This window comes from Hypanus sabinus, chromosome 10, assembly GCF_030144855.1.
Source record: "Hypanus sabinus isolate sHypSab1 chromosome 10, sHypSab1.hap1, whole genome shotgun sequence".
NCBI classification, from domain to species: Eukaryota; Metazoa; Chordata; class Chondrichthyes; order Myliobatiformes; family Dasyatidae; genus Hypanus; species Hypanus sabinus.
The window spans coordinates 134,061,430-134,073,894 of record NC_082715.1 but is presented as its reverse complement, the minus strand read 5'-3'; the positions used below and the strand labels follow the sequence as shown (position 1 = coordinate 134,073,894).

The following is a 12,465-nucleotide window of genomic DNA, read 5'->3' as shown; positions in this document are numbered from 1 at the left end:
GGATGCAGATGTGGATGTGAATGTTGGACAGCTAACAGGAGGAACCTTGACACGGAGCCTTGACACAGAGAGACGGGGCTTCACAGGCAAACCCTGGAACTGGAGTAAAACTTAGAACACAGGGTTCTAAGCGGACGGGAAACGTTAATCACCACACAGGTAGAACCAACGATCTGGCAACTAAGGTTTGAAATGCCGGGGTTTTTACACTGCAGGTCCTGATGGAAAGCAGGTGTGCCATCATCAAAGAGAATTAGAAGCAAATGGGAAATTAATGGTTGGAACCGTGGCACAATCAAAGGGAAGTAGAGGAATCTAGGGAATAAACGATCAGGACCGTGACATATAAAGATAGCTTGTCAGCTAATGAAACCACAGCAATTAGACGTTGTGTGCTGAGCTGACTGGCAGCCCGACAATGTTAAGGTTTGAGCCATGATGAAGTGGAGTGATAATCCTTCTCTAGGGCTGGGAGATGGGGAAGTCTCGCTAGAAGGTGAGGATGATGGGGAAGAAGGGGTAGAGTGGAGTTCTGAAAATTCCTTCTCCAAATGATTGCCGTCTCCCCTGTGTGTACAAAACAGCGCAGGCCAGGCCAGTGTCCACATGTTCCCACACCTGTCATGGGGGGCATCGGCCTGAAGTTTCTTCCTCTCAGGAGAGGGAGGCGGAGGAGGCTCAGGAATGCGTGGTGGGTGGTACAATGGACATCTTTGGGGCAATAGAGATCAGGGAATTCTCCACTAAGGAATTAGTGAGATTAGGGGATAGATGAAAACAAAAGGCTGGGGAGTCTTTGGCCTTAAGGTTTATGAGGATATGTGATGAGGGGGTACCACAGCGAGCGAATCTAAAAGAGAGATGGATGCTGCAGGGAGCCTATCATCCCAAAACGTGATCAATAATGTCCTGAGAATGTTGGTTGCTTCCCTGAGCATAATGCATCACCTTGGGATCGAGTAACTGCCACAGTTAAATTCAAGTATAACTCTCTTTCTGAATGGAATTTAAAACCCCAAGTGAAATGGAGCACAGTAGAGAGGGGCACTAAGGTGCTATGTCACTGAGAATTATACCATGGTTGTGGTAGCTTGCCAGAGGATATTGAATGAACTTCTGGACTGATAAGACATGTGGTTACGGCAGCAGCTTCCCAAATGAAAGGGCTAGCATTGTCTTTAATAGCACCAGCTATTGGCCATTCTATAAGTGCAGTGATTCAGTTATTACAAGGTTTAGAGTATGTTGAAGAGGGTGCACGCAGCCAGGCCTGGAAGTCGGAAAAGCAGACGGGGAGCGGGGGATCCTGTAAAGAAATGTTTTTAGGGTTGCTCAAAGCTGGGGTCCTGGAAGGGCAAGTAAATGGGGTTCTCACCCTCACCCTCTGCAATGTGGAGGGAGTCCTGTCCGGGGAAGGTAGAAAGGAAGTCTGTTGAGGGGGAAGGGCAGAGTTCTGTGAATGTGTTGGACCTGGGTGATTTTTCCTTCTCAGTTTTCTGATAAGTGTTTGATTTCTCTGTGAGAAATTAACTGTTTTAAGTTTTTACAGTTCCATACGAAGCTTTAAAGGAAAGGAATACAGCCTGGGCTTTGAGTTTTGTGTTCTAATTTATTATTTTGTTTCGTGTTTTCTTAATCTGTTCCGTGCTTGTGTCTTAATGTGTTACTCTGTACTTGCTTTCCTACGCAATTAGTTTTAGGAATGACTAGTTTCATACCGACCATATGAAATTTGTGTTAATGGGGTAGAAATTTAGGCAACTTTTTCCGGATATGAGATGCCAATATTTCAGAGGGACATAAACATTGGGGAGTAATTCCAGTAGGACTGTTGTTATGTGTTTGAATTTGCACAATGGACCAACGGGTTATAGATTGCTGAATTTGTACAAGGACTCCTTACTACATTGTGGAAAGGATGCCACTAATATCGATCCATTGACGACAAAGGAAAAGACTGTTAGGGGAAATTATCTGGCTTCTCAGGTTTTGGGGGAGATGGGAGGGTGTAGTCTTTTCCAGACAACCTCAACCTGGAGTATGGAAACAGCCTTAAGAGACTTGAGCCTTAATAGCCCTGGTGGATTAAGTGCTTTAAGGGCTGGTATTTCTTTACATACTATTTGTTTAATTGGAAGGTTCTGGCTCATAAAGCGATTTCCCCACCTGACAGAGTACCGGTGTAGGGGGTATGTTGGGTACAGATGCAAGGGGGATGGCAAGTGTGAGCGGGACACTATCCTGGGATGGCCGTGTCTATACCAAGTGGTGTGGTGAAGGTGGGCACTCACTGGATATGCAGTTCCGAGTCCTACCCATGGTTCCCACAGGGTGGTGCCATATGTACGTCAACCTAGTGCCCTGGAAGAGCGCCTTGCCCAAGCTGGTTGGTAAGAGGTTTTGAATGATAGCCAGTCTTAGCATGGTACAACCAGACAGTCCCAGGAACTGATTTTGATTACCTTAAAAACCCTCGCTCACGAAGAAAGGTGGCACTTGCACTGTTACGGGTCAAGAAATGCTGCGCCTACATTCCTGACGGGTCGGCTAACGTCACTCACCTGACGACTGTATCTGAGAGTCAGTGTATAAGATCAAGTGGGGTAGCAGCACATTAGCTATTACACTCCAAGGTGGCGCTGGTGGCCTTTGGAGGCATGGAGAGGCTGGTAGACCACTGTAGAACACTGGAGGGGGTGACTATTAGGTTTACAATACTGGGTATTTTACTCCTGTGTTTTATATGTGACTTAGGGAGCTTGCGAGAGTTGTAGTAGTCAGAGGGTTGGAATATCAATGGTCGCTGCTTTCATGGGGTGTTGTAGCTTATTCTGCCTGTTGAAAGCCACTTTGTCATGATCGGTTAGTTTCGAAACTGTAGCTGCTTTTCCCATTAGCATCCTGTTCAAATACCCCGGATATAAATTAGCACGTGGAAGAGGCTTTGTTTAAGGCAAGCGGAGCACATAACCATTGGGAAGGTATGCTTCGTGTGTGCTTTTAGCTGAATATGTTTGTTGAATATTCAGCTTTGCAGTTCCTATAACTTGGGGAACATGAATTTTTGGTTGGATTTTTACTAAATAAATAAATGATGAATATACTTATTTGCAGTCGGTGTTTCTGTCTCGCGCACCAGACCCATGAGCCTGTTCCAACGTTACAGGTGGGAAGTAACTGTGAGCGTCAGTGTGTTTGTAAAAGATGTTGGCAGATAACCTGTCTCCAAAGACAGAGACAGATTATCAAGAAAGAGGAGAGAGGTGTCAGAGATTTGACCAATAAATCTAAGGGCAGGGCGGAAGTTGGATGCAAAGTTGATGAAGTTGACATGCTCAGTATGGGTGGAGGGTGCATCACCATTGCAGTCATTAATGAAGCAAAGAAAACTTTGAACATTAAACACTATTTGCTTCTAGCCACAATGAGGAAGAATAAACCTTAAGTCTAAATTTTCACCCTGTGTTGGTTTTGGCTCATTATGATCTGCATCTCTTGTAGCTGTTACTCTTTGTTCTGCACGGTTTTACCTTGTTCTACATCAATGCACTGTGTAATGATTTGATGTGTCTGAACTATATTCAAGACAAGCTTTTCACTGCATCTTGGTACACATGACAATAGTAAATCAATTTCAATTCCTATCTAATATTTTAAAAACCTTGAGGTCATCCCCAAACTAACTCCAACTTGCCCACTGCTTATTCTGCAGAGGGCACACAGCACTGCTGTCGTATCAAGAAGTCACTGTTCTTGTCTCTACCTAGTTAATCTCTGGGAATACTTAACCTTTTAGTGCATAGGCTAATTGCACAACTGGGTTTGGCTGCATTTCAACAAGGAACAGCCTGTTCATTCTCACTATCGAGGTTCATACGTAAATAACAAATGGCTTCTTGGCCCAGGCGCTGCCGTGTACTGGCACTCATGCATCCATAACCCAGCAAGGATCCAACATTTTTGAAACAATAGGTTCTGAATAAGAGGAAAATACCGGGCGAACTCTTTTCGGTGCTCAGTGACTACAGATTAAATTGGCATTGTATCATCTGATTTCAATTGTGGTCATGCAATAGGACACATAATGTCACTTCTAAAACGGATCTGTACTATCGCTGCATCAGACACTGACGAGCCAATTGGTGGATGAAGCCAATATTCATTAAGAACATATTGAAATGTTTTGTTTTGTAAATTTCCATTTACAAGCAGCAAGAATAAAGCATGTAAATTATGACATGATGGTTTTGTGATTCCAGGCAAACTAAGAGCCCAATTTGCAGAAGAGCTGTGTTTCTTTCTAAGCCTGGCAGCAGTGTGTCAAAGATTCAGGGTTCAATGTACACTTATTATCAAAGAATGTACAAACTATACGATCCTCAGATTTGTTTGCTCACGGGTAGCCACTAAGCAAAAAACCCAAAAGAACCCAATTAAAGAAAATAAAGAATAAAAATAAAAGACCAACACTCAATGCGCAAGAGAAAGATTAAAAAAAAGGCAAGATCATGCAAACAATTGAAGCGAACAACAGCATTCTGGACCAAAACTGGATGCTCGGATCCGAATCCCGCAGCAGCGTGGAATAGGTACTGAACCTGACTTACCAGTTCATCATATTACTGGGCATGGAGCACAGCAGACAGGGCAGTCTTCATAGCCGCAGTGCCATAGAGAGAGAGAGAGGAGCAACCATCGCGAAGAACAAGCAAAATGGGTTCTCACCCCAAATCCAGACACCCTGTCTTTTCTGCCTATCTGGGCTGCTGTTTACATTGACCAAACAGCGGAACAGGGAAAGGCTCCAGTGCCCTGGAGCGAGGAGAGAACATCATGGAGAGTGAGTGAAATCGGCTCTCGCCTCTGATCTGGGCTGGTGCTTAAATTGTCTAACCGGCATATCGTACCTCACACTAGGACCTGGGCACCACTGCAGCAAAGGCTCCGGGCCTAGATCAGGCCGCAAGTGTTTCAATCATGGACAGAGATGAAGAAGGTGGGAGAGGCTCCAGTGGAGCGTAAACAGCAGTTTAGCATTTTGCAACACAACTTGAAATGCTGGAGCACTCAGCAGGTCAGGCTGCATCTATGGAAATGAATAAATTGTTGATGTTTCAGGCCGAGACCCTTCTTCAGGAGTTAAAGACTAAACAAAACTTTTTGGGCCAAATAACCTGCCTTTGCACGCTAAGTTCTATATTACATGAAGTGCTACAGAATGGAGCTTGTAAATTCTTGGAAAATTTGGATATACTTTCTCAGAAATGAACATAGGTCTTTTCAGCGCAGCTCCATTGAAAAAAAATTGTTTGCCTGGTGTGAAACAGAAGAGTTGCCATATCTATATCATTTTAGCTCATGTGGAATATTTAACCTCACACTTCATGTCATCAGTTGGTTTTTTAGCCTGATACAATTTCCACATTAGGGTTTCATGAGATGATATCACCCCTTTTGCAAGGTTGTTACTGCGTGGCTGTTGGACACTGTCATAGTCATGGTTTTGTAGGCCATACGTGCGGGAACAGGCTCTCTAAACCAACCCTGTACATCGAGTGCCTGGTTACTCCAATCCTGTGCTCATCCCATTTTGTTCTCGTTTCATTGTCATCGACTGAGTCCAGACTCTGCCTCTCACATACTGAGGGCAATTAACAGTGGTCAATTAACCTAGCAACCTTTGTGACATGGGAGGAAATAGGAGGAAGCCCACGGTCACAGGGAGAATGTGCCAACTCTATGTTTCTGTCCTAACATCAGCAATGTACTGGGGTTACTGGAGCAGTCAGGAAGCAACTCTACTGTCTGTTCCATTGTATCTCCAATTAGTACCTGAGTTATTGGGGTAATCCTGGGACAAACTGATATTGCTGGCACAAGATCGGCAAGACTGCAAGGAAAGCAAAGTACTTACCAAAATACTTGCAACCACTCCTCCCCTCCGCAGTAACATTACTTCTAAAATTTCAATATGTAACGGTTCCCAACCGCACCCTACCCCCAACACAGTTTCAGCTGAGCAGAATACGCAACTGCCCTTGTTCAGCCAGTGAAAAATAATTCAGAGCAATTATTTTTTTGGCAACACGCTTAAAACGCTGGAGGCCCTCAGCAGGTCAGGCAGCCTCCATGGAAAAGAGTAAACAGTCGGCATTTCGGGTCGAGACCCCTTAATCGGGATTGGAGAAAAAAGATGGAGTCAGTGCAAAGAAAGTTGGGGGGAGGAGGAAGAAGTGCAAGGTGGTAGGTGATAGGTGGAACCTGAAGAGGGGAGGGAGTGAAGTAAAGAGCTGGGGAGTTGATTAGTAGAAGAGAAAAAGGGCTGGAGGAAGGGGAATCTGATAGGGCAGAAGGTCACGGAGGAAAGGGGAGGAGGACGAGCACCAGAAGGTGGTAGCGGGCAGGTAAGGAGACAAGGTGAGAGTCGGAAATGGGAATGAGGAATGGTGAAGTAGAAGGGATGTACAATTACTGGAATTTTGAGAAATTGAAGCTTATGCCAGCAGGTTGGAGGCCAACAAAAGGAATATCAGGAGTTGCTCCTCTGACCTGAGAGTGGCCTCATTGCGGAAGCAGAGGTGGCCATGGATGGACGTGTAGGGATGGGAATGGGAAATGGAATTGAAATTAGTGGCTATTGGGAGATCCCGCTTTTTCTGGTGATCAGAGTGAAGCTACTCAGCAAAGTGATCTCCCAATCTACATCGGGTCTCACTGACATACAGGAGCGACAGATACAGTAGATGAACCCAATAGACTCACAGGTGAAGTGTTGCCTCACCTGGAAGGACTGTTTGGGGCCCTGAGTGGTAGTGAGGGAGGAGCTGTAGGGGCAGATGTAGCACTTGTTCTGCTTGCAGGGATAAGTGCCAGGAGGGAGATCAGTAGAGAGGGACAAATGGTCAAAGGAGTCATGTAGGGAGCGATCCCTGCGGAAAGCAGGAAGTGGTGGGGGTGGGGAAGATATATTTAGTGGTGGGATCCTATTAGAGATGGAAGAAGTTGAGGAAAATTAAGTGCTGGATGTGGAGACTAGTGGGGTGGTAGGTGAGGACAAGAAGAACCCTATTCTTGGTAAGGTGGTGGGAAGATGAGGTGAGAGCAGACATGCGCGAAGTGGAAGAGATGTGGTTAAGGGCAGCATTGATGGTGGACGAAGGAAAGTCCCCCCCCCTTTGAAAAAGGAGGACACCTCCTTTAGTTCTGGAATGAAAAGTCTCACCCTGAGACCAGATTTGGCAGAGACGGAGGAACTGTGAGAAGGGAATGGCATTTTTACAAGTGACAGGGTGGGAAGAGGTATAGTCCAGGTAGGTGTGAGAATCAGTGGATATCAGTAGGTAGACTTTCTCCAGAGGTAGAGACAGAGAGATATAGAAAGGGGAGGGAGGCGTCAGTAATGGACCAGGTAAACTTGAGGGCAGGGTGGAAGTTGGAGGCAAAGTTGATGAAGTCAATGAGCTCACCCTGCAGGAAGCAGGGTGTAACAAGTCATCGATGTAGTGTAGGATTAAATTTTTTGTTATTTTGATGCCTCTACCCCTTCATGATTCTAATTCCTTTCTTCTGAGCTCCTTCACATGGAGTCAGAGAGTCATCGAATACTACAGCACAAAAAAAGGCCCTTTGTCCCAACTAGTCCATGCCAAACAAATTAATCTGCTTAGTCCCGTTGACCTGCACACAGAGCCCAAATGCCAAAGCCCTCTGAACCACTCCCACCCATGTACCTATCCAAATTTCTCTTAAACATTGAAATTGAACTCATTTCACACTCGTTCCACACTCTCACCACCCTCTGAGTGAAAAAGTTTCCCCTCACGTTCCCCTTAAACATTTCACTTTTCCCCCTTAGCCCATGGCCACTCGTTGGTAGTCTCTCTCAGCCTGTGGAAAAAGCCTGCTTGCATTTACACTATCTATAAACCTCATAATTTTGTGTTCCTCTGTCAAATATCCCCTCATTCTCCTACATTCTAGGGAATAAGGTCCTAACCTATTCAACCTTTCCCTATAACTCAGGTCCTCAAGTGCGGGCAACATCCTTGTAAATTTTCTCTGCACTCTTTCAATCTTATTGACATCTTTCCTGCAGGTTGTTGCTGAAAACTGGACTCAATACTCCAAACTAATTCTTATCATCTTATATCACTTCAACATAACATCCCAACTCCTGTACTCAGTACTTACATCCATGAAGGCCAGTATGTCAAAAGCTTTATTTAAGACCTATTTACCTGTGATGTCACTTTCAAGGATCAATAAACCCAGATCCCTCCATTCTACTATACTCCTTAACTGCTCACTTTTTAAGTCCTACCCTGGTTTGTCCTCCCAAAGTTCCACACTTCACACTTGTCTGCATTGAATTCCATCTGCCGTTTTTCAGCCCATTTCTCTAGCTGGTTCAAATCCTGCTGCAGTACATGAGAGCCTTCTTCACTGTCCCATGCCCCCATTCTCGGCATCAGCCGCAGATAACATTCACCACATTATCATCCAGGTTGTTGATATATAATGCCAACCAGCAATGGAGCCAGCACTGATCCCTGCGGCACACCACTAGTCACACCCTCCAGTTAGAGAGGCAACTGTCTTCTACCACTCTCTGGCTTCTCCTGCAAAACCAATGTCTAATCTGATTTACTACCTCATCTTGAATGGCGAGAGACTGAACGTTCTTGACCAACCTCCCATGTAGGACCTGTCAAAGGCCTTGCTGATGTCCATGTAGACAACATCCACTGCCTCACCTTCATCAAATGTCCTGGTAACTTCCTTGAAGAGCTCTATAAGATTGGTTAGACAGGACCTACCACTCACAAAGTTATGTTGACTAAACATAATCAGTTCTTGTCCATCCAAGTGCAATATGAGGGGGGGGGGAAAGAGAGAGAGAGAGGGAGAGAGGGGGAGAGGGGGAGAGGGAGAGAGGGAGAGAGGGAGAGAGGGAGAGAGGGAGAGAGGGAGAGAGGGAGAGAGGGGGAGAGGGGGAGAGAGGGGGAGGGGGGGAGGGAGAGGGAGAGAAGATCCCTCCTTGTCCTCCTCTGTACCAAGGAAAACAAACACAGCCAATCCAATTTCTCCTCATTACTGAATTGTTAATTAACATTTCTTTGTGGATACGTCTTTTTTTTAGCCATGTGCGGAGCAACCTTCTCTGAAGCTGCAAAGGTCTTTTAATTAACCACTGATGCTGCAAAAGTTTCAAATCATTGTGGTTAACAATTCTAAATCATTTCCTTGATTGAAGGCATTATCCACAGGGCCTGCGAGAAGTTTTAATTAGAAAAGTGAAAAGGAAATACGTGTCCTCAGCTTCAAGTCTAAAACATAGGAGATTGTAAGAGAAAGCTACAGTGAAGGTGTCAGAAAATAAATCATGCTTTAAATGGATGACCAAGGATTTCTGTATCACTTGAAGAATGTTAATGTGGTGAAACATCAACACAAAGCTATTCAGGAAAGGAATGCAGATTGAGGAAAATAAACTGCTTGCTAACAAAACACCTCCTTCACCTAAGGCTGTTTGCAAGGAAGGATTTCTCCCTTTTTAGTACTTCTTTCCTCTTTCGCAATTCTTCTTAGGCATTAGCTGACATACCCTTTAGACACCTTTTGAAGGTAAATGTGCTAATTTAAATCTTAAATTAGATCGAGCCAGCCTGCCAATGGTGCAAGTATCATTAAAATGATGGCACCTGAGCCACTTTGCAATTTCACTAGAGGCCGTCAATACTGCTAACTGAACACTTACCACCTTATGTTGTTTGGAATAAAGATATAAGACTGGGCTCTTGCACGACCCTGACAAAGAATTTTCAGCCTGCAGGCAAGAGTCAACTAATGACCATTTCATTTCAAGAAAACACACAAACAAATTGGAAGTTTCAAGGCTTACAAAGTAGAGTTCACGCCAATATATGCCGTTAGCCTAGAGGCCAGGAAAGGCCTAGGTGCAGTTCAAATAAGGTGATAAATGAACGTATGACACAGAGCAGAGTGTGTGCTTTTGTTGAAAGGGTTGAACTGTTGTAAGGAAATTGGCTTCAAAATAGAAAAACAGAATTTATATTAAATAGCAGTTGAGGGCAATCTAAAGTTTAATCTTTTGTTCTTCATCAACATTCTTTCAAATTGCATCACCTTTTTCTCATTTCTACTTCATTTGTAGATTAGACTGAAAGAAAGATTTAAGTATGTTTTCCAAGAGATAATGTTAAGTTTAAAAAATGTGTAAACCTACTTTCATTTGCAAATGGCTTCTGTCAGATCTAAGCTGTTTCTGAGGAGTCTGAAACAGAGCAAATATAGAAAAAAAGAGAAAAACCGAATTTCTGTAGCACCTGTTGTGGACTTAGCAAATGTTGCACCCTATTAAATATTTTTACAGTGAAATCATTGTTGTTAAGTGACTGTTCAGTTCAGCAAAATCTGTGATCATGAAAAAATCATTTGTTTATAACAGTGTTTAGTGAAAGATAATTATTGGCTAGGATACCACAATTGTCTCCCTAATCTCTGAAAGAGTTTCATTAGATCAGTGCCAGCCAGCCGTGAAGACTGGATAACCTTCCTTGAGTCAAAGAGAGACGCAGAGAGGAAACAGGTTCGTTCAGTCCTTGCAGACCATCAAGCAGCCATTTTTAGAATCAGAATCAGGTTTATTATCACTGACATATGTCATGAAATTTGTAATTTTTACACAGAGAAGAAGAAGAGGAAGATGAAGGGAAAGAAGGGGCAGAAGAAGGAGAAGAAGGACAAGAGGAAGGAGAAGAAGAGGAAGGACAACAGGAAGAGGAAGAAGAGGAATAAGAAGAAGAGGAAGAAGGAGAAGAAGAAGGACGAGGAAGGAGAAAGAAGAGGAAGAGGATGAGTAAGACAACAGGATAAAGTAGTAGTAGGACAAGAGAAAGGAGAAGAAGAGGAAGGACAACAGGAAGAGAAAGAAGAGGAATAAGAAGAAGAGGAAGAAGGAGCAGAAGAAGGATGAGGAAGGAGAAAGAAGAGGAAGAAGATGAGGAAGACAACAGAAGAAGAGGTTGAAGAAGGAGTAGTAGAAGGACAAGAGAAAGGAGAAGAAGATGAGGAAGAAGAAGAACAACAAGAAGAGGAAGAATAAGTTTGTGCTCTGATCTTATGAAGACATATTGTTCCTGATTCAGAAGCAGGATTTCCAGCTGCTGAGCCATAAGCAACAGCTGACATTGCACACGGTGATGAAGGATGAGATTTTGCCTTGTCAAATGAAATCCATATAAGTTGGAAAGTCAAATCACAGGTGCTTTGCTTATTTACACAATGAATAATGAAACAATTGGCCTTTGCCCCACAATGCCAACTCCCAGCCTTTAGCTTCAGATGTGGCAATAGGTGTATTTGAAATGTTAATTATAGTCTCCTGGAATTCTGATTGCCAGTTTTGTGCTGGGCTGAGTGAAATACTTAAAACTCTTTTTCTTAATAGATCAGCAAGAAAATGTTTAAGGTACAGAATCGCAGAATCATTACAACAGCCCACTGAATGTTTACCCTTTATGATTTTGAGAGGTCTTGATAGGGTGGATGTGGTAAAGAAGTTTTTGGGAAAATCTGAATCTTGGGGGTCATTGTTTAAAAATAGGTGGTCACCCATTTATGACAGAGATGAGATAATACCCCTTTCTCTCAGAAGGTCGTAAGCCTGTTAAAGATGGTGCTGGTGAGACACAATGATGTTTTACAGCCACCAAACAAAACTGCTAACTATTCTATTAATTGCACTTTATCTGGAGTACGATCACTGCAATCCGTAGCCTGTAATTTCCCTTTGGGAGTTGTGCTTTTGAAAAGTCTGTATGACCTGGTGTTTTTGCTGCAGGGTTCCTGCACGATTCAGTGAACTGGACTCTTGAGAATGCAGGTTTGGCCGTGGTGGCCATTGCTGGATCGTACTTGGGGCAGGATCAAAGTGGCAGGGCCTAGGCCGTGCAGCGAGAAATGAACTGAAGCTTGCTCATTGCTGAAGCAAACCTGAGATCAGGTTGAAGCTACTGACTGGGGCCCGAGAGTGAAAATTGAACTGATCTTTGGCTGATTTAAGCGCTGAGCCAGATTAAAAAGATCAAGGTGTCAAAGCAGAGGGAAAAGGATGGACTGGTGTTCAACTCACTACTCCATGAGGTTTACTTGCCTCAGTACTGAACTGACTCTGCAGGTGTGGCCTGCAGCTATCAGCACTCGCCTCAGCACTCAACTGGCTCCATGGCTGTGGTCAGCAGTCATCGAGCTCCTGAACCGGTGGCAATGCTGAACTGGCTCCGTGGCCGTGGACTCACTTTTGAGACTCTGCTGTTCATGATCTGAGTGTGTTATTTGTTTATTTTTTTTACTGTTTGTTTTTTTTTTGTCACCTAGGGTGTTTGACGGTCTTTGTCACGTGGGCTTTTTATGGGTCCTATTGTGTTTCTTTGTTTTTACCAA

At 44.0% G+C, this 12,465-nt stretch overlaps 1 protein-coding gene across 2 annotated transcripts in view; it reads left to right on the top strand.

Annotated features, from left to right (window-relative positions):
- The window catches only part of LOC132401142 (uncharacterized), a 120,501-nt gene extending 109,395 nt beyond the window's left edge, over nucleotides 1-11,106 (top strand). The window contains exons 1-2 of one of the 2 annotated variants that reach the window (XR_009514492.1): nucleotides 10,552-10,609; nucleotides 10,710-11,106. Coding sequence is in view for 1 of the 2 variants with exons in the window: in XM_059983035.1 (XP_059839018.1) it covers nucleotides 10,710-10,879 (170 nt within the window). In the remaining variant the exon portion in view is untranslated. Of the gene's footprint in view, nucleotides 1-10,551; nucleotides 10,610-10,709 lie in introns of those variants that run through there. The other variant, XM_059983035.1, reaches the window with a different exon arrangement.
- Nucleotides 11,107-12,465: the final 1,359 nt, after the last annotated feature.